Raw genomic sequence first — 22,313 nt, 5'->3', positions numbered from 1 at the left:
AGGGTGGTTTTAATCTGCTATGTTCTTAATAGCATCCTAATAGATATATCATAAAAAAATGAAAATAACCAACTACATGTTTGTAAGGGGAAGTTAGCAGTACCAAATCTGAAAGTAAGAAATTTGACTTTAATTCCTTGTTCTTAACACTTCAGTATTTTAAAAATCCCAGTCCCTACGGGATACATAACAGTGGTCTACTTCTATCACAAGGTTGCATATAAAACTGCAGTAGACTAGAAGTTGCCACACAGTCAACACCATGTAAAAAATAAGATTCACATTTGGCCTAATTGTGTATACTGCAGTGTATTTTCAGCTGCCTGACAGCAGGCAGGCACTCCTACCAGATGGGAACTGAATGAATTATTGAATGAACTATGAATTATTAAATAAAATTTGAATTTTTTTAAGCTCTTGGCAGGGGGTGACGAAGAAAGGTTTATTTGCCCAAAATTGCCTTCACCTGTGGAAGCATGATGCCTATACCAACACATCCACCTACCAGACTCATTTCTTCTCCTGTTATTTTCCAACTCAAGATGCTTCCCTAACATAAAGAATTCATATTCAGCATCAACTCATTTCTCCTTGCTTTTCTTTTGTGCTCATGCCAGGTAATAGGGAAAATTGCCAAAGGAATAGAATGAAAGACCCAAAATCCCATAGTACCAGTATCGTCCATTTAATTGGGGGACTGGGATAACAGGAACCATCTCTATGGACTTGTGTTATACAGGCAATAAAATATATACCTTTGCAGCATGCCAGCATTTAACCAATCATAGGAACTATTTGTTGCCTCATATATTACAGAGCAATAGAGACTTAAGGGATAATGTTCATGGAAGCAGAGGACATGAAGCAATAAACAGCTTTGGAGGTTGGTTAAATGCCAAGTGAAGCCAGGAGTACAGCACCATAAACGTTATTCCAATTATATGACAAGATAAGGTGGTATAGGAGGCTGCCCTCAATCCCACCATAACTAGGGTTCTATTGCTATTCTTGGCCTTAGAAAGGAAAAGCAGACCATAGAGGCTTTGAGTTAGTTACATGTTTGATGTCTCCCAAAGGCACTGAAATGTCCTCTGGGAAAAAAAAATAAGATCTGACAGTTAGATATCTTCAGGGACAATAAGAGGAGAAGTCCCTCAGGTCACAACCAAAGGATTTTTCCTTTTTTAAAAAAATTTAACTAAGATATTTCATTTTATTTAAATATTTTAAAGAGCGAACATTCCTCAACTATAATTTTTATTTTACTTACTAATTCTATTAGATTTAGAATATTTGCATATAGAGTATGTGTACTCATTGGATGATTCAGGAGAAAAGTTTTATTGAAAATATAAAAACACAGTATGGCTTAAACTAGATTTTTGCATTTTCTTCAATTTGTACCTTAAAATTATTTTTATTTTTTTTTAACATTTTAAATATTTATTTAATAATCTTTTTAAATTTAAAAATTTTTAATTAGTTTCAGCAGGTTCAATGTAGTATGTAGGTACAATTCTAAGGATTTAATGAGAGTTTATACAGAGTGGTTAGTTAAAATACAGAACTTTCTCAGTGACTAATGATAGAAATGTGTTCCTGTTCTTAAGGAAAAGTTCTAAATAATAAGCTGATAAGACTAGCTTCTGCTCAAAGACTTGATTAAACAGAAAGACTATTTAAATCCACACAACTTGTATTGTAAACTAGTGCCATATATTTGAGAGAGAGGTGCAGAAATACGAAATTTGTTGATTCCTACTAAAAAAACTAGGTAAAAGACAAGTAATCTAGGGGCAGGAACTGTGGCACAGCTGCTGAAAACTGCCACCTGAGAAGACCACATTCCATATGGGATTGCTTGGTTAAAGACCCAGGTACTGGGCCCGGCATAATAACTCAACTGGCTAATTCTCCCCTCAAAAGTGCCAGGATCCCAAATGAATACTGTTTCATGTCCCAGCTGCTTCACATCCCATCCAGCTCTCTGCTTATGGCCTATGAGAGTGGAGGATAGCCCAAGGCTTTGGGATCCTGCACCCACTTGGGAGACCCAGACAAGGCTCCTGGCTCTTGGCTCCTAGCTTCAGATCGATTCAGCTCTGGCTGTTGCAGCCATTTGGGGAGTGAATCAGCAGATGGAAGAGTTTTCTGTCTCTTCTCTCTGTAAATCTGCCTTCCCAATAAAAACAAAACAAAACAAAAAAGCAGAAAACAGCTACTCCATACTTCTTTAACAGATATTCCATTCACTAGTTCACTTCCCAGACAGCTCAAGGAACCACGGCTGGGTCAGGCCAAAACCAGAAACCAGGAGCTGCTTCTTGGTCTCTCAGGTATGTGACAGGCACCCAAGCACATGGGGGTCATCTTCTGTGGCTTTTCCCAGGCCATTAGCAGCAGGGAGCTGGATCGGAAGGGGAACAGCCACGACACAAACCAGCTCCCATATGGGATGCTAGTGTTGCAGATGGCAGCTTTACTCCCTAGACCATAACGCTGGCCCTACTCCATAAATTGGATCCAGCTCCCTATCAATGCACCTGGGAGCTTGGGCTCCTGCCACCTAGGTGGGAGATGGAGGTTCTGACTTTTTTTTTAAAGATGTATTTTTTGGTTTGTTTTTTATTGGAAAAGCAAATGTACATAGAGGAGGAGAGACAGAGAGGAAAGTTCTTCCATATACTGTTTCACTGTCCAAGTGGCCACAGCGGCTGGAGCTGAGCCAATCCGAAGCCAGGAGCCACGAGCTTGTGCCAGGTGTCCTATGTGGGTGCAGGGCCCCAAGGCTTTGGGCTGTCCTCGACTGCTTTCTCAGGCCATAACCAGGGAGCTGGATGGGAAGCGGGGCTTCCGGGACACAAACCAGCGCCCAAATGGGATCCTGGCATGTGCAAGGCGAGGATTTAGCCACTGGACCACTGCACCAGGCCCTGGCTCCTGGTTTTAACTTGGCCCAGGTCCAGCTGTGTGGGCATTTAGGGACTGAATCAGTAGCTGAAAGATCCCTCTCTGTCACTCTGCCTTTCAAATAAATAAATACATTTTTGTTGAAAAAAAAAAGGCATCCAGCTGTATCCACATGAAACAACATCTCAAATTCAACATGACTGACAGAAACAATACTTTTTCCTGTTTCCAAACACAATAGAACAATATCTTTAAAGTATGCATTGTGCTAGCTTTATTATTATTATTATTTAGCTTAGTTGAAAGGCAGAGTTACAGGAAGAGGAAGAGGCCTCCTCCATCCACCACTTAACTCCCCAAGTGGCCTCAGCAGGCAGAGCTGGGCCAGATGGAAGCCAGGAGCTTCATCAAGGTTTACCTTGATGAAGTAGAAAGGCAGGGGCCCAAACACTTGGGATGACATCTGCTTTTGCTTTCCAAGTGTTATTATTAGGGAGCTGTATCCGAAGTGGAGCAGCCAGAAATTAAAAGTACCCATTTGAGATATTGTCATGGCAGGTAAGTAGCTGCACTGCAATGTGGCCCCTAGAACAACTTTATAATTTATCCTTATGTAAAAGTTCATCCACAAGTTATTTTAAAAAATCTATAGGTACTTGTACAGTAGTTAAAATGTTGCTTGGAAAGCCTGTATCATACACCAAAGTGCTTGGGTTGGAATTTTGGCTTCACTGCTGATTTCTACCTCCTGCTGAAACATACACACACCCTGGGTGGCAGTCTAGCTTTTTGGATCCCTTCCACCCATGTGGGAGACCCAGACCAAACTCCTAGTTCCTGACTTTATCCTGGCTCAGTCCTAGTCTTGCAGGCTTTTGGGATATGAATCAGCAGATGGGAGATTTCTCTCACTCTCACTGCTTCTTTGCCTTAAAAAAGAAAAAAGTATGAGTTGTATTTTTTTTTTTTACAATATTCATCTCTCATGACCAATTTGAAGATTCCCTTATGCATTTATTTCCAATTTTTTTTGCACCAAAACAAATGTTATCTTTTTTTTTTTTTTTTTTTTTTTTTTTTTTTTTTTTTTAAAGATTTATTTTATTTTCATTACAAAGTCAGACATACTGAGAGGAGGAGAGATAGAGAGGAAGTGGAGCTGCCGGGATTAGAACCAGCGGCCACATGGGATCAAGGCAAGGACCTTAGCCACTAGGCCACACCGCCAAGCCCCAAATGTTATCTTTTAATTCCATTTTCCCACAGACTTTCTGAAATACCCTTGTATTTCTATTATCTAAACAACACAGAGGAAATACGATTTTATAGGCATAATGTTTTTAATGGATGCTATGTTATAAACACTTCAAAATCCATACTACTGAAATTCAACAAATCTTGTGCCAAAGGGGTACCTGGGGCATTGTTGCCTTAACAACACTAACCTATTCTCGTGAGGCAGCCTCTACTAACTCCGGTTCTACCCACATCCCATGGAGAGGTGTCAGCAAGAACACTGCTTTCCCTGGTTCCTCTTTATGAGGCCTCAAGAGAAACAGAGTGGCAAAATAAGAAGAAGGGCTAAACAACTATACCACCTGTCTTTTCAGATGAGAATGCAGACATCACAACCTTCACCAACTATCTTTAAAAAAAAAATACATGCAGTACATTTAGCACTCAGCTGTGTCACATCAGACTTACTGTTGGGAAGTGGACCATGAACAGAATCCAAAAATAACAGCCATTAAAGACCTAGCAACCAAAACATGTTTATGTATCCATTGAAAGCCTGGTGGATTTGATTATATAGTGGAGAGCACAATCCACTAGTCTATTTTAGGTAAGTTTCCCTTTCACCTTCCTTTAACATGAAAGCATAGGATGATCTCTGAGTTTAGAGGTGTCCTGGGTAAAGTCTGTGCAGGCAACAAAATACCAGAATAATACAAAAATCTGATTTTTCTTTGCTTTTGAAGACATAGTCTCCTGACTTGCGATTTGCTTTCATTCCTTCTCCTTCTACCTGGTAGGTGCCAGTGCTTTTGCATGCTGCTGTGGGAGGTTCCAAACACACCTTTTGAAAATAACCATGGTCCTTCTTACCCCTTCAGGGACTTACAAAGCCTTTTTATTATTCTATCATTTCTGGGACAAAGAATGAGAAGCAACGATACAATGATAAGTAGATTATAAATAGTTTACAGGCCTCAAGGTGGCTCCTGAATGAAGCCATGCTCAAGAGATACACGGAAGTTGGATGACAGGCCAAGGGTGGCTAACTTCACCTAATGTATCTTCCCTGCTTCATATGACATAAAGCCATCAGCGTAAGCTTTATAGGGACCCCACTCTAGCATTACTTGTGACCAGGTTTTGGGAGAAACTTGGAAGAAGACCAAATGTAACTTAAGAATTATTCATCTCGGGCCCGGCGGCGTGGCCTAGCGGCTAAAGTCCTCGCCTTGAAAGCCCCGGGATCCCATATGGGCGCCGGTTCTAATCCCGGCAGCTCCACTTCCCATCCAGCTCCCTGCTTGTGGCCTGGGAAAGCAGTTGAGGACGGCCCAATGCATTGGGACACTGCACCCGCGTGGGAGACCCGGAAGAGGTTCCAGGTTCCCGGCTTAGGATCGGCGCGCATCGGCCCGTTGTGGCTCACTTGGGGAGTGAATCATCGGACGGAAGATCTTCCTCTCTGTCTCTCCTCTGTATATATCTGGCTGTAATAAAATGAATAAATCTTTAAAAAAAAAAAAAAAAAAAAAAGAATTATTCATCTCAGCTGACCATAAAGTTCTTACATACAAAAGAGGCAAAGAATCATGCTACATAAAAAGTCAAACATAGCAAGTCATAAGCTGTTGCTTTCTATCATTTCTTTTATGAAAGAAGTAACTTGAATCCAAAAGGGAGCAGGAATTTCCCTGAGTTCTACATTCACCTTCTCCCTTGGGGGCGGGGGAAAGCATTCAAAACCTAAGCCAGGAGCTACAATGAATCCTAAAAATCAAACTACTAACAAACAACTCAGAAATGGGAGGGAAAAGCAGGGGAAGGAAAGGCTTATGGCAAACAGAATCCAACAATGCAGGGAGGAACCAAAGTAAAAAGTCCCTATTGTTTCCCTACTGCCAGGGGAAAAAAAGGCAGACCAAAAACAAAGAAATAAACACAAATTTCACAGATTCCTGGAATCTCACTGCATATGATAGCTCTTTTTTCTGACAAAACAGCCTAAAGAGATGTTATTTGTATCTCTCTTCCTCCAAGAACTTAGAAGATGCTTTTCCTTATTTCTTGCGTATTTCTATTTGTATTTCTTTGAGAAGTTCTTGCCTGGGTGATGGTTTTAAGCATACAGTATACAAGGGGGATATAAAAGTTAAGAGATTTAAACAATAAATAGGAAAAGACACTGGTAAGTGGAGAAAAAAAATCTGTAATTTTCAAAGAAAAGGGTTGTCAGATTGCAGTTGTGGGAGTACAGAGTAATATTATAAAATTCAAATATAAAAATTTATAAGAATCATTTTATATTTGCATTCTAATAAAACTGCCATAAAAGTGAAATTCACCCTATTGTCTCAACTGCATTGGTTTTTTTTTTAAAACGTAAAATGTAACAGAAACCAAATAAGCAAGCAATCAATAACAGAGTTGAAAACTCAGACAAATTTAGAATGCAGAATACTGCAAAATACAAGAACTTTCAGAGTATCTTTTCTGAAATTTTCAGCATTTATTAGAACTTACAATAATATTCCTTTTTTTCCCATTTGTGTCACCCACCATCTCCACCTCATCTGCTTCTCATTCAAATTTGGACTCTCTGGAATTCAGCTCTTTTGTCTAAATATTTACAATGTTTAATAGAACTAGTCTGCAATATCATATACCACCAGTAAGTGTCACTAGACAGTCACATGACATTCTCTGCTGAGGTAAAAGTCAACCCTTCAGGGTCTATCTATAAAAGGAATTAAAGAAGGCAGTTAAAAACTTTTTTTAATTCCTTTTTTTCATATTTTGTTTAACATGGCAAAATGAGACAGTATGGAAATAAAGAATTAAGAATGTACAAAATTTAAAAAAGCAATTACAATAAAATTATTTTAAAGACATACAATGAAAAATACCTGACAATATATACACATATGCAAATGATTACGTAGCAGTTGACATACAGTGCATTTGGTGGCATCACTTAGGGAAAATGTTTATATAATGCTGAGAGAGTTCAGGTTCTATGTTGCATTTGTCTTTCCTAAATTGGTATCTGTTCTAGCTGTTAATAATTTTCTGGATCAATAATCAAGAAAAAAACTCTTTTTCTTTTTATTTGAAAAAATTCAAATAGACTCTGACAAATTAGGGTTCACAAGGAATGGATACATTCTCAGCTGCTTCTCCAAATATGTTAAACCAATTTTTATTTTCATGCATGCTGAAATGATATCTCTAAACTTGCTGTGTATTTAGATGGACAGCTTTAGACTGAAGGAGAGCAACACGTATTCTTCAACACTGTATATTGGGAAACAAACACCAGTAGAATAACAATATGGAAGACAGCAAGGCAGGTTTCGTTTCGTTATGGTAGAGTGCCTACACTTCCTCATAACTTGGATTTACACACTGCAAATCCTCTGATCTGATTACCTCCAGTGATCACGTAAAATACCGGCTTTAAACTCTTTGCCTTAGTGATAAAACAGCCACTTTGATTCACAACGAGACATTCACAATAAAGTATATTGTAAACGTACCTGTCCACAGCCCGGGGCATTGCACACAAACGGTCTGTCGTCTCCCATATTTCATATAGCAGAGCGGAGCTGAGGAGTGGGAGGTAGGGAAAAGTTATGTTAAATACGTTAGAGCAAGAAAAAAAAAAGTGCTTCAAAAATATCAAGCCTAGAAACAGGTGTTCCAGGAATGCCATCTATCAAAGCTGTAAACACAGGCTACTTTGGGGAGATCCATTAAACAGGTGGCATATGCTCCACTGTGCCTCAACTGAAACTTTTAATTAGAAAAATTTAGACCTAAATAGTCAAGGAATTTGAACCTGTGCTATATTTTCACTCTTTTTGTTACAGTATACAACACACTTCTCTCGTCTGCTGAATTACAACCAGGGCAGTTCCTCATGTCAATAAATCCACTGAACGCTCGATACGGAAGCCATATTTCTAAACTAGAAAAGACCAAAATTTGTCATTTAATTAATTAAGGGATTATAGGAGGGGTGCTCCATTTTACAGGGCCATAATCTGGCTCCCTGGTGTATAAACTACGAGACTGTTGGCAAGGGTCGTTTATCCCAGATTATTGCCAAACAAAACAAAGCACCCATCCTATTGGGCTACACGGGAAATGATTTTCATTAATAAAAAAATAAAAATAAAATAAAAACCTCCTCTCCCCACTGGGAGCCTCCTTCTCCCCACACCAATCGTCTGTGGCAAATGGAGAAATATCCGTGCCCTTCCCCCCCCTCTGATTCTATTTATGGCCAGGTTTTTAAAAGCAGCAATAAAACAAATGTCGACTCTTTGGGGGTTTACTGGGTGAATATGTTCCGGCTGTTTGTGCTGCTTTCGGCTAGAGTTGTTGGGCTGCTCTGCTGTAGCCAACAGATGTGTGCTGCTGCAGGGTAGAAAAGAAACGACACTAAAAGGCATTACACACATCCCCTCTGTTTCTCTGAAGAATTTCACAGATTTTACACTGTTTTTAAATTATTGAAGCTAAATTCTTGAAATGTTGACTGAAGCTCTTCATCAAAGAATGGTAATTCCAGTGTGAATGTGCTGGATAAATTTCACAAAATTCCAAATAGGGACAAAAAATAGACATAGAGATGGTACGGATTAGTATGCAAATCACAGTAAAGATTCCCAAAAGCTAAACAGTATTTTGGAAGGGCAGAAGAGAAAAATGGGGAATGGGAGGGGGCCTGGAACAAATAGTTTCATAGAATGAATTCCTGAAAGATATTTTTAAAATACCTCTCCATAAAATAGAAATGTATCCAGAAGAATGTGAACAGGAAAGATGAGCGAGAAACCACAGTTTGAATAAGTCTGGAAATGACTTCAGAATTTAAACCAATGGTAACAATTTTATATTAGAAATGTCAGCTCAATCTCAAGCCTCCATTAAAAGAAAACGTTCACATGCTAGAATGAATCTGGTAATCCGAAAACCACGCTTAAAACTCAGAAGGTGGTTAGGTAACAGCTTTCCTGCTCTCTCAGGACTCACTCTGGGGTTAGAAACCAGTATTTCTGGTTGTCTCATCAGTAATTCCACCACTAATCGGTGTTTAAAATTGTGGGGTGCCCCAGAAGATAGAAGGGGCTACGTGGTCATCTTTCAGTGTGACGGGAACACGGTCTAACTATGAAGGAAACCAATGCTGCAGCCTTGCTGTAATGGAAGGCGCCTGTGTGTACACACGTGTACACAGATTGATATCACATTTAGCCAGGATAAATTGCTTCAATAAATTCTGTTCCTAGGAGAGGCTAGCTCAAGCTGATGATTGGGTACTGGGAAATGAGAGCTTCATTCTTCTTCACACAGCCCCAGGGCAAGAGGGTTTTTTTGGTTGGTTGGCTGGTTTTAAATGCACGCTGATTTTTTTTTTAGCACTTTCTAGAGCCTCAACATAGTGCCAACAAAACAAAACAAAAACGGAATAAATAAATGCAAACACCAAAGCCATTATGGCTGAAAACTCAGGGCCTTTTTGGAAGGCAATTCACCTCCGGAAAATGTCCTAACTATAGTGCTACAAATAATTCCACTTCCCAAACCCAGGATGTCTTCCTAAGATGAGAATTTTATTTAACATATATTCAACCAGGAAGTAAACTACAGGGTTAGAATAGACATTACACAAGGATCCAGCAGAATTCTTTTATCTTGGTCCTTATTTTCCTACCTATTTTGAGGAAGGAAACGGTCTCCACCAAGACAGATGTAGGGCAGAACTGGCATGGGAAGGGTGTCCCTCAAACCACAAACCACAAAATTCAAATTTTAACTTGGCTTTGCACAATCACATTACAATGTACAACTTCCCAAATTTTGTTTAGTGGTATCTTTCTTAGGAAAGAAATGGAGAATCAAGCAGTTTTAAAAGGAAAAAAATATATATGAGGGAGAAGAAAAGCATAAAAATTGGACATAGGTAAGCATTTTCACTGTTGTTCAATATTCAGTGGCCGTACACTAACTAGGCTTTCCTGCTTCCTTCCCAATTTGCTGGCCTTTGTTTTGCCATTTTCACTAAAGGGAATGAGATCACAATAGAAGGAAGAAGGCTTTTTCTCTTAAATACCCACAGTTCTTCTTCAATCATTCTCGCAATCTCTTGCACCTTGTCATTTTTACCATTCTTGCTTTAAGTATTTTTTAACTTTAAAATACCTTTTACAGTTTAATATTCAACAAGAGTAATGTTTCTTATTTTAAAAAATCCAGCTAACAAATTAAAAAAAAATAACTTCCAGTCTGCTGCATTAATTGTTACAAATAAAGAATGTCATCACTTATTTCTATTTAACACTTAAATGAATCTTTAATTATCAGGTCAAACTGAAGCTGCTTCAAGACAAAGAGGCCACATATTCCTGGAGTATAAACAGATTGAGACAAAAAGTGAAATCGTGAGGAAGGATGCTGCCACTCACTAGAATTTAACTCCCAGCTTGTCTGTAATTGTACGTTCTGACAAGTAGAGCATGTGTCTGGTCTCGGCATTCACTGTCATTTCCTTCTCCATTCGTTCTTCAGGATGAAACACAAGCAGTTTAGAGAACTAAGCAATCAATGGCAAGAGAGGGAAACACACACTCAAAGAGGCATTGGCAAGGGTGTGTGAGATGCTTTCAGCAAGGATCTTAGAACAGGAAAGCAAAGATGCATTAACAGGCTGTCCCAGCGGCCAAGCTTTGTGAAGAAAAAGGCTGAGGGAGGCACAGGGACTGAAATGCACAACAGATACAAATGAACGTTGACTCAAAGTCATCTGAATGCTGGCAGTGAAGTGAAGACCCAAGGTTTAGAGAAGGAGTTTTTAGTAGCTGAGATTATTTCCAAAAAATCTGTTTTTTCTTCAGAGCCAACATGCAAGTAATAAAATGTTCTCTGTGTATATACAGATTGATCTATTTATGTATATTTTAACAGAATGAGGAAGAATTCTGTCACTAAGGGCTACAAAGTCAGTTCTCTGAACCCAGGTGTGATATGATCATTTCTCTAGTAACCAAATGATGTTAATAAGATGCCCAGCTCTAAGAAAAGAAATTAAAGCTATTTACAAACACATTTTGGGGCTTTTGTTAGGTACCTAAAGACAAACTTGGCTAGGTTCAAAAAATAAGATATATGCACCATCATTCTCAAAGATTCACAAAAATCAAGAAGGAACTTAGATTGGCTATCATTCATTGATTTGAAACACACCTCTAAGGACATATTATCTGACAAACCAAAATGGACATTAAAGTAAAAAGATGGAGCCAGCATAGTGACACAGCAAGTTAAGCTGCCACCTGTAGTGCCAGCATCCCATATGGGTGCCAGTTCTGAACCCCAGCTGCCTGTCTTCCCATCCAGCTCTCTGCTAACACACCTGGGAAGGCAGCAAAGGAAGATCCCAAGGATTTGCATCCCATGCCCAGGAAGGACAGAGCTCTAGGCTCCTGGCTTTGGCTAGGCCCAGTCCTAGCCATTGTGGCCATTTGGAGGGTTACCAAGCAGATGCAAGAGCTCTCTGTCTAACTATGCCTGCCTCTCTGTATTCTGCCTTTCAAATAACTGAATAAAGCTTTTCAAATAGGGCCCAGCACGGTGGCGCAGTGGTTAGGGTCCTTGCCTTGCACGCTGGGATCCCATATGGTCGCTGGTTCTAATCCCGACGGCCCTGCTTCCCATCCAGTTCCTTGCTTGTGGCCTGGGACAGTAGTTAAGAACGGCCCAAAGCCTTGGGACCCTGCACCCGCGCGGGAGACCCGGAGGGGCTCCTGGCTGTTGGCTTCGGATTGGCTCAGCTCCAGCTGTTGCAGCCCACTTGGGGAGTGGACCACTGGAGGGAGGATCTTCCTCTCTGTCTCTCCTCCTCTATGTATATCTGCCTTTCCAATAAAAATGAATAAATCTTTTAAAAAAAAAGCTTTTCAAATAAATGAATAAATGAAAAATTATCGATTAGGGCCCAGTGCTGTAGCCTAGCAGCTGGAATCCTATGTGGATGTCAGTTCGTGTCCTGGCTGCCCCACTTCCTGTCCAGCTCACTGCTTGAGACCTGGGAGAGCAGTCGAGGACGGCCAGAGGCCTTGGGACCCTGCACCCACATGTGGGAGACGTGGAAGAGGATCCTGGCTCCTGGTTTCAGATCCTCTTGGTTCTGGCCATTGTGGTCATTTGGGGAGTGAACCAGCAGTGGAGGATCCTTCTCTCGCCCCTTCTCTCTGTGGATCTGTCTTTCCAATAAAAATAAAAATAATAAAAAAACAAAAATTACGGATTAATTTGCAAGATCAATTAGAGGCTCCCATGTATGTTACATAGGAGTTAGATTCTTTGCTATTTCTCCTGCTGTCTAGCAGAATCATCAAATTCTTCTGCTAGTAACTACAGGATATAGAAAAGAGCGTGTGTATGTGCGCACACACACACACACACAGAGAAGCAGATAACTGTAAAAGATTCAAGAATAAGAAAGTTTAAAACTAATAACCACAGTTTGTTTTTGTATCAAGCATGTTTAGTTACTTTTATTTTTAACACAGTTTTACTGATCATGGCCAGATTTTTTTTTAAGATTTTATTTTGGGGTTGGTGCCATGGCTCAATTAGCCAATCCTTCACCTTCAAGCACTGGCATCCCATACGGGCATCAATTCATGTCCCAGCTGCTCCATTTCCCATCCAGCTTCATGTTTCTTACCTGGGAGAGCAGCAGAGGATGACCCAAGTCCTTGGGACCCTGCACCCTCGTAGATCAAGAAGGTCCTGGCTCCTAGCTTCGGATCAGCTCAGCTCTGGTCACTGCAGCCACTAGGGGAGTGAAACAACAGATGGAAGATCTTTCCCTTTCTGTCTCTCCTTTTCTCTGTAAATCTTCCTTTCAAATAAAAATGTCAAAATATTTAAAAATATATTTATTTTTCTCGAAATTCAGAATGAGAGAGAGATGAACCATTTGCTGGTTCACTCCCTAAATGGCTATAATGGCCAGAGGTGACCATTCCAAAGCTGGGATCCAGGAGCTCCTGCATCTCTCACATGAGTAAAGAGGCCTAAGCACTTGGACCATCCTCTGCAGCTTTCCCAGACCATTAGCAGGGAGCTGGACTGGGGTTGGAGCAGCTGGCACTTGAATCAGTGTCCATTTGAGATGTCAGCATTACAGGTGGAGAATTGGCTTGCTATACTACTGTGCTTGCTCTAGTTTTCTTCTTTCTTTCCTTTTCTTTCTTTCTTGCTTTTAGATTTATTTATTTGAAGTGTGAAGTGACAGAAACGACAATGATGTTTCATTCTCTTGTTCACTCTATAAATGGCTGCAAAGTGTGAGAGAGGGCCAGTGAGAAATAAGATCCTGGGGCTCCATGTGGGTCTCTCACATAGAGAGGCCCACATGGAAGAGGTCCACACCCTTGGCCCACCTACTGCTGTCTTCCCAGGCACTTTAGCAGGAAGCTAATCAGAGGTAGAGTAGCCAGGACTAGACCTGGTACTCTGATACAGAAGGCTGGTGTTGACTCAGTGGCTTAATCCATTGTGTTACCACAATGGCCCTAAATCAGTTTTAGAGTTCATTAATTCAGGGCAGGTGTTTGGCACAGCAGTTGAAACACTTCTTGGGATACCCACTCCTCTATCAAAATACCCAGTTTAAGTCCTGGCTCCACCCTATCCCATCCCACTTGCTGCTAATATGCATCCTGAAGGACTAAGCACCTGGGTCTCTGTGACCCATCTGGTAGACCCAGGTGGAGCTCTGAGCTCCTGGCTTCAGCCTGGCCCAGCCTGACTGTGGTGAGCATTTCGGGAATGAACCAGCAGAGAGGATATCTGCCAGCCTCTCCGCCTTTCAAATGAAAAGAACAAATGAACAAAGAAACAAATTTTAAAAAGAAATTTTGTTGGTTCATCAAGCCCCATGAATTCTGTAAGGTCTCTGGCCCTCATTGGGATGACTCGCATTCTAAGGAAAAAACAAGACAAGTAAATAAAGTATTTTTAGATTATAACGACAGAGAGTACTATGAAAGAAATGGTGACTACCAAGGAGTTGTTTGTGATCAAGAGGGGAATGAGGGAACCAGCATTGTGACAGTGGATTAAGTGGATTAAAATATTGCCTATAATTATTGCACCCCACAGGGGCACCATCTTTTTTTTTTTTTTTTTAAGCTTTACTTATTTTTATTTGGAAGGCAGAGTTATAGGGAGAGAGAACAGAGACACAGAGAGATCTTCCACCCACTAGTTCACTCCCCAAATGGCTACAGTTGGAGCTGAGCCGAAGTCAAGAGTCAAGGAACTTCATCTGGGTGTCCCATGTGGGTGCAGGCACCCAAGCATTGAGGCCATTTTCCACTGCTTTCTCAGGTGCATTTGTAGGGAACTTGATCAGAACTGGAGTAGCTGGGATTCAAACCAGTGCCTGCATGGATGCTGGTGCTGCAGGTGGTGACTTCATCTGCAGCACCACAGTGACAGTTCTGGGTACCACTTCTTTTTACTTTATTTTATTTTTTAGATTTTATTTTATTTTTATTTGAAAAGAAGATTTACAGAGAGAAGGAGACAGGAGAGATATCTTCCATTTGCAGGTTCACTCCCCAAGCGGCCACAACAGCTAGAACTGAGTCAATCCAAAGCCAGGAGCCGAAGCTTCTTCTAAGCTTCTCACATAAGTGCAGGTTCCCAAGGCTTTGGGCCGTCCTTTGCTGCTTTCTAAGGTCATAAGCAGGGAGCTGGATGGGAAGTAGGACAGCCAAGACATGAACAGGTACCCACATGGGATGTGGTGCTTGAAAGTGAAAGATTAGCCTGTTGAGCCAAGGCACTGACCCCCTAGGTGCCACTTCTGATGCAGATCCCTATTAAGGTGCTTAGGAAAACAGCAGAAGATGTCCAAGTGCTTGGTTGTCACCAACCACATTGAAGACCCCAATGAAGCTCCTGGCTTCAGCCTGGCTCCGTCCTGACAGTGCAGCCATTTGGGGAGTGAGCCAGTGGATAAAAATTCTCTCCCTCTCCTTCGCTCCCTATCTCTATAACTCTGCCCTTCAAATAAATAAATCAGTGGCCAATATTGTGGTATAGCAGGCAAAGTCTCCCATCTATGACACTACTAATCCCATATGGACGTCAGTTTGAGTCCTGGCTGCTCCATTTCCAATCCCACTCTGTAACAGCTGTTTAGGCCATTTGGGAGTGAATCAACAGATGGAGGATCTCTCTCCTTCTATTTCTCTCTGTAACTGTGCCTTTAACATGAGAAAATAAATCTCAATAAATTAATAGATAAAATAAATAAATCCTTTTTAAAAGGAGGGAGAAGGGAATGAGGGAGACTATAGGACCTAGGCGAAGACCTGAGGAATTCTTTCATAACAGCAAACACTCAGTAAATGTTTACTGATTTACCATTTAACAAATATTTAGAGTTGAAGGGCTGGTGCTATGGTTCAGTAGGCACCTATGCCTAGAGCACCAGCATCCCATATGGGTGCCAGTGCACATCCCAGCTGCTCCACTCCTGATCTATCTCCCTATGCCTAGAGAAAAGTGGCAGAGGATGGTCTGAGGTCTGGAGCCCCTACAGCTACAAGAGAAAATGGGAAGAAGCTCCTGGTTCCCAGCTTCTGATCAGCTCAGCTCTAGCTATTACTGCCATTTCTGGAGTGATCTAGTAAATAGAGATCTCTCTCTCTCAGTCTACTCTCTGTAAAATCTGTCTTTCCAAAAACAAAAAAACTAAAGCGTTCATCAGAGCTGTTAAGATGTATATCCAAAGAGCAAGTACTTAAAACTCCAATGTCCCACACTTAAGTGCCTTGGTTCAATTTCTGGCTACGGCTGCTGACTGCAACTTCCTGTTGATGCAAACCTGGGGAGGCAGCAGCAGTGACTCAGGTAACTGCGTTTCTGCCACCCAGTTAGGAGATCTGGATAGTGTTTCCAGCTCCTAGCTTTGGTCTCCATCCAGCCCAGGCTATCATGGGCAATTGGGGAATAAAACAGCAGGTTACATAGTACTATATAGAAAAAAGTGGACGAGTAGTCAGGTTATATAGTACTTTCGGGAGCACATATTTGGGCAACCTTTGGGAAACAATTTGACAATATTTTTAAGTATCTTAAATTTTTTATAGCCTTTGAACAAATTATTTTAAAATTATTCTCTTGAGGCTGGTGCCACGGTATAGGTTAAGCCTCTGCCTGTGGTACCAGTATCCCACATGGGTACTGGCTTGAATCCTGGTTGCTCTACTTTCAACCTAGCGCCCTGCTGGTGTGCCTGGAGAACAGGGGAAGATGCCCCCTAGGCCCTAGTACCCTCTCAGGAGACCCAGTGTTTTCTGACTCCTAGCTTTGGACTAACCCAGCTCTAGCCATTGTAAACATTTCGGGAGTAAACCAGTGGATGGAAGATCCACTCTTTCTGTGACTCTGTTTTTTTTTTAAAGATCCACCCTTTCTGTGACTCTGTTTTTTTTTTAAAGATTATTTTTATTGGAAAGTCAGGCACACAGAGAGAAGGAGAGACATAGAGGAAGATCTTTCATCCGCTGATTCACTCCCCACGTGGATGCAACGGCTGGTACTGAGCAATCCCAACCCAGGAGCCAGAAACTTCTTTCCAGGTCTCCCACATGGGTGCAGGGTCCCAATGCTCTGAGCCATCCTCCAACTGCTTTCCCAGGCCACAGGCAGGGAGCTGGATGGGAAGTGGAGCTGCTGGGATTAGAAATGGCGTGCATATGGGATCCCAGCACGTTCAAGGCGAGGACCTTAACCATTACGCTATCGTGCTGGGCCCCGCCTCTGCCTTTCAAATAAAAATAAATAAATCTTTAAAAAAAAAAGATTAAAAAGTCTTTTTTTAAAAATTCTAAATTCTAAGAATAAAATAAGAAACCAGAAACAGGCCATTTATATATTAGGATGTTCATCACAGTCTTACTTACGTCATGCTAACAAAAAGAAGAGGCAGTAAATTAAATGTTCAACAAGAATGGCTAAATACAAATAAAGGGCCTGTCACAATAGATTATATTTAACTGCTCAGAATAGCATTTTGAAAACTAAGGCTGTAAAAAGATGCTGTATATTGAATGAAGACAAAAAGTTGCACAGGCACCATAATTCATAATTCTTAGTCCGTTAAAAGACAGCAAAATAGTAAGCATAGAAAAAGATGAATTAACATACTAGTAAACACAGTAAAAGATGAAAAAATTAAGACTATCTCTGAACAATAGTATTCAAGTTTTTTTTGTACCTTTCATGTTTTTGAAGTAATTATGATTATAGGTTGCTCTTAACAAATAAAAATTATAATGTATTCTAATAATTAAAAAGAATATTAACCTGATAAAAACATGTCCTTGAATTAAAAAAAAAGCTCATCACATCTGTCAGAATTTTTTTAAAAGATCTTATTTATTCATGATTTATTTGAAAGGCAGAGTCTGGCTCCTGCCAAACTATTCTGAAGTGCTAAACAGTAAATTTGAAAACTATACAAAGTTGTTCAATCTCTACTACAAAGCAACAAAATCAATCAGAAAGTTCAAAATGGATTAGAAATCTTTTCTGGGGCCAGTGCTGTGGCTGCTGTTTGTTAAGCCAGCTTCCCATAGTAGAGCACCTGTTTGGGTCTCAGCTGTTCTCTCTTCCTCTCTCTTTAAGATTTATTTATTTTTATTGGAAAGTCAGGCACACAGAGAGGAGGAGAGACAGAGCGGAAGATCTTCAGTCCGCTGATTCACTCCCCAGGCGACCACAACGGTCGGAGTTGAGCTGATCAGGAGCCAGGAGCCTCTTCTGGGTCTCCCACACGGGTGCAGGTCCCAAGTTCTTGGGTCATCCTCTACTGCTTTCCCAGGCCACAGCAGGGAGCTGGATGGGGTACCAGGGTATAAACTGGCGTCCATATGGGACTCCAGCACATGTAAGGTGAGGACTTTAGCCACTTGGCTACTGTGCTAGACCTTTTTTATCTTTTAAGGCTATTTTTATTAGAAAGGCAAATCAGATTTACAAAGAGAAGGCAAGACAGAAAGATCTTCCATCCACTGGTTCACTCCCCAAATGGTTGCAGCGGCTGGGAGCTGAGCTGATCCGAAGCCAGGAGCCTAGAACTTCTTCCAGGGCTCCCATGTAGGAGACAATTTGTCTGACAACTTGCATATCTTATAAGCATTTATTACTAAATCGTGTATTTCCAGCAATTTAGTTTATAATGTAAATAAATTCCTAGAAACATGAATGAGAGAGACGACAAATTCTTAAAGTATCATTTCACCCAGTAAAATTACAGATGATAATTTCTCATTGACAGGGCAGGGAATACATTCTAAGATCAAACCATGAGCAGTATGGAACCTTCTCTGCACCATCTTTATTCCTATATGCTCTACAGAACTGCAACACAGAACCAAAGTTAATCTGTCCTTTTATGCTTTATGCTCTGGTGCCTCTTCTGCATTACTCACTACTCCTGTGCTTGGAGGCCACTATTAAGTGCTATAAGGATTTCTTGAACACAAGCACTAGGACAGAGCAACAGTTAATCTGATAAAATGACTGTAAGTGACTCACAGGGGGGTTATACATACACTGCTGGACAGATGATTCACATCCAGGGCAGGACAGTGTAAGACTTCAATATACTACCTGGAACAGTAGTGTACAATTGAAAACTTCAGAATTGCTTATTTCTGAAAATTTCCATTTAACATTTTGGACTGTAGCTGACCACAGGTAACTAAAACCACAAAATGCAAAACCTCAGAAAGAGGTCTTTACAACTTTAATATTAAGCATGTTCTATTATAATTATTTTAAAATTCATAATCAAGTTATATATATATATATATCAAGGGGTTGGCAGATTTTAGCTGCCACCCAGTTTTGAGTGGGTCAGAAGCTAAGAACGGCTGCTACATTTTACAAATGGTTGAAAAAAATGTGAGCAGCAGGTATTTGGTCTAGTGGTTAGGACAGCTGCATTCCATATGCACTTAGAATGTCTGGGTTCAAGTCCTGATCCCACCCTAATAAGGCGAACACTGGGAGGCAGCAGGTGATGGTTCAAGTCATGGGTCCCTGCTGCCCACATAGGAGACCTCAATTGAGATTGCAGCTCCCAATGAAAGCTGCCCCATATCCCTCAAAAGCACATTTGGGAAACCAGTGCATATGAGCACACACTGTCTCTACCTTCAAATACATTTCAAAAATCAGAAAGCTTTAATATATAAAAATTATTTAAGAAATTTAAATTTTAGTGTCCATAAATACTTATATTTTAAATAGGCTTACATTTTAAAATATGATACAGTCACATTTATTTGTGAATCATCCATGGCTGATTTGTGACAGAATGGCATAGCTGAGTTGGTACAATAGAGACCACTGGACTGCCTGGCCTTAGTTTGCTAACTGCTGGAATATATTCTGTCATTAGCAAAAACATGTGGTTAATTAAAATATCCCAGGGCAGCTGTTTATGACACAAGGGGTTAAGCTGCTGCTTACAACACCTGCATCCTATATCAGAGTGCCAGTTTGAGTTGCAGCTATTCTGCTTTTGATCCAGGTCCTGTTTACATATCCTGGGAAAGCAGTGGAGAACAACCTGCACTCACACGGAGACCCAAAGAACTCCTGACTCCCAGCTTCAGACAAGCCCAGGCCAGGCCACTGTGGTCATTTGGGGAATGACCAGTGAATAAAAGATAATCTTCATCTCTGTGTGTGTGTGTGTGTGTGTGTGTAACTGCTAGCTTCAATCTCCATCAGTGTGTGTGTGTGTAACTGCCAGCTTCAATCTCCATCAGTGTGTAACTGCTAGCTTCAGTCTCCATCAGTGTGTGTGTGTAACTGCCAGCTTCAATCTCCATCAGTGTGTGTGTGTGTGTGTGTAACTGCTAGCTTCACTCTCCATCAGCGTGTGTGTGAGTGTGTGTAACTGCTAGCTTCAAACCAGCCCAGGCCATTTGGGTAATGAACCAGTGAATGGAAGATAATCTCTCTCTCTCTCTGCAACTGCCTTTCCAATAAAAATAAATCTTAAAAAAATAAACAAACAAAAAACACCATCCTGGCTGATTCTCTTGTGTGATCAATGATCGTGGACCTGCTGGTCCACCCTTTAAGAATCACTTTAAGAGAGCCCAGTGCATTGGCATAGCTTATTAATCCGCCACCTGCAGGGCTGGCTCCTATATGGGCATCGGTTTGAGTCCTGACTGCTCCATTTCAGATCCAGCTCCTTGCTGGTGACCTGGGAAGGTAGTGGAGGATGGCACAAATCCTTGAGTCCCTGTACTCATGTGGGAGACTCACAAGAAGGTGCAGGTTTCTGGCTTCAGGCTAGCCTAGCTCTATTCGGGAAGTGAGTCAGAGGATGGAAGATCTTTCTGTCTCTCCTTTCTTCTGTAATTCTGCCTTGCTAATAAAAATAAATAAATCTTTTTAAAAAATAGTAACTCTAAAAACCTCATGAAATGAAAAACAGCCATATTTTTCAAGTTTGGCACTATCAGAGAGCAGTTCTTAAAGTAGACGGCTAAGATCTCTCACAGCTTTGCGGCGACTTCATGGGGTAAAGGCACTCATGTAAGACCTACTTAAACAGCACGATAGGCATTTGAAAGTAGCAATATTGTAAGTTTGCAGCTGTATCTACCTGTTTTTGTGTGTATATATATATATATTTTTTTTTTTTGAAAGGTACAGAGAGAAAGATCTTCCTTCCACTGATTAACTTCCCAAATGTCTGCAATGGCCAGAGCAGATCCAAAGCCAGGAGCTGGGAGCTTTTTCTTGATCTCCCACGTGGTTGCAGGGGTCAAAGGTTTTAGGCCATCCTCTGCTACTTTCCCAGGCCACAAGCAGGGAGCTGAATGGGAAGTGGAGCAGCTGGGGCACAAACTGGTGCCCATATGAGATCCTGGTGCTTGCAGCCAGATGGTTAGCTGGCCTCCAACACAGCAGCTAGCTTTATGACACTATCAGTTTTTTTTTTTTTTTTTTTTTTTTTTTTTTTTTAGATTTATTTTTATTACAAAGTCAGATATACAGAGAGGAGGAGAGATAGAGAGGAAGTAGAGCTGCCGGGATTAGAACCAGCGACCATATGGGATCCCGGCGAGGACCTTAGCCACTAGGCCACGCCACTGGGCCCGACACTATCAGTTTTGGGGCTGGCATATTTGTGCTGCTTGAGTCCTGTGGCTTCACTTCCGATCTAGCTCCCTGCCGTGCACCTGAGAAAGCAGTGGAAGACAGCCCAAGTGCCTGGGCCCCTGCCAGCAACATGAAGGACCCGGATGGACTTCCAGGCTCCTGGCTTTGGCCTGGCACTGGCCCTGACTATTTGAGGGGTGAACCAGCAGATGGAAGATTTCTCCTTGTCTCCCCTTTGGCTTTTTAATTCTGCCTTTCAAATAAATGAATAAATCACTTAAAAAAAAAGACTATTCACTTTTCAAATTTTGGTACTGTATCAAAAAGAATACAAGCACTCCTTTTCCTACTATACACATGTGTGATCACTGTTTTTCTTCATACACTTAAACAAAACATAGTAGACTGAATGCAGAAGCAGACATGAGAATCCAGCTGTTTTCTGTTAAGCCTAATGTTAGAGATTTGAAGCTCTTCTCCCTATTTTGGGGGGGAAGGGAGGGAATATAGACACAATTCTGTTAAAATATAACAAGCTTGTTATTATTATCTTTATAAAAATTATTATTTAAATAAGTTTCAGCTTTTACTATACTAAATATCAACATATACAACCCAGATAAAATAAAACTTTCTGCAGTCTTCAATAATTTTTAAGAGTATAAAGGAATGGGTACAAAGAACAGAGTCTGAGTCCGACTATTTTTAACAAATATACAAACAGTAGAGAAACTAGATAGATCAATTTAGAAGGTTGAAATTAAGCTTCTGGATTTCAGGTTCAGACATGCAGAGACAGATTTCAAAGGAGCCAGTTGAAGAGACAGAATAACTTTGCAACAAATGACTGAAAAGAGATGAGGGTGAGAATTAGGCTGAATCATAAGTTATGCAACACATGGCCAAAGCTTAAACCTACCTGGAAACAGGTCAAAAAGGCAACTATTTCA

The 22,313-nt window shown here is 40.8% G+C and overlaps 1 protein-coding gene across 1 annotated transcript in view; it reads right to left on the bottom strand.

Annotated features, from left to right (window-relative positions):
• Positions 1–22,313, bottom strand: part of LOC101530922 (cyclic AMP-dependent transcription factor ATF-7) — a 97,265-nt gene that overhangs the window by 63,228 nt on the left and 11,724 nt on the right. Inside the window, exon 2 of the mRNA XM_036492307.2 lies at positions 7,680–7,748. Within this exon, the coding sequence (XP_036348200.1) occupies positions 7,680–7,734 (55 nt within the window). The 5' untranslated portion in view covers positions 7,735–7,748. The remainder of the gene's footprint in view (positions 1–7,679; positions 7,749–22,313) is intronic.

The sequence above is a fragment of the Ochotona princeps genome, chromosome 15 (assembly GCF_030435755.1).
Source record: "Ochotona princeps isolate mOchPri1 chromosome 15, mOchPri1.hap1, whole genome shotgun sequence".
Lineage (NCBI taxonomy): Eukaryota > Metazoa > Chordata > Mammalia > Lagomorpha > Ochotonidae > Ochotona > Ochotona princeps.
The sequence above is the reverse complement of the archived record's forward strand: the minus strand, read 5'-3'. Positions and strand labels throughout refer to the sequence as shown.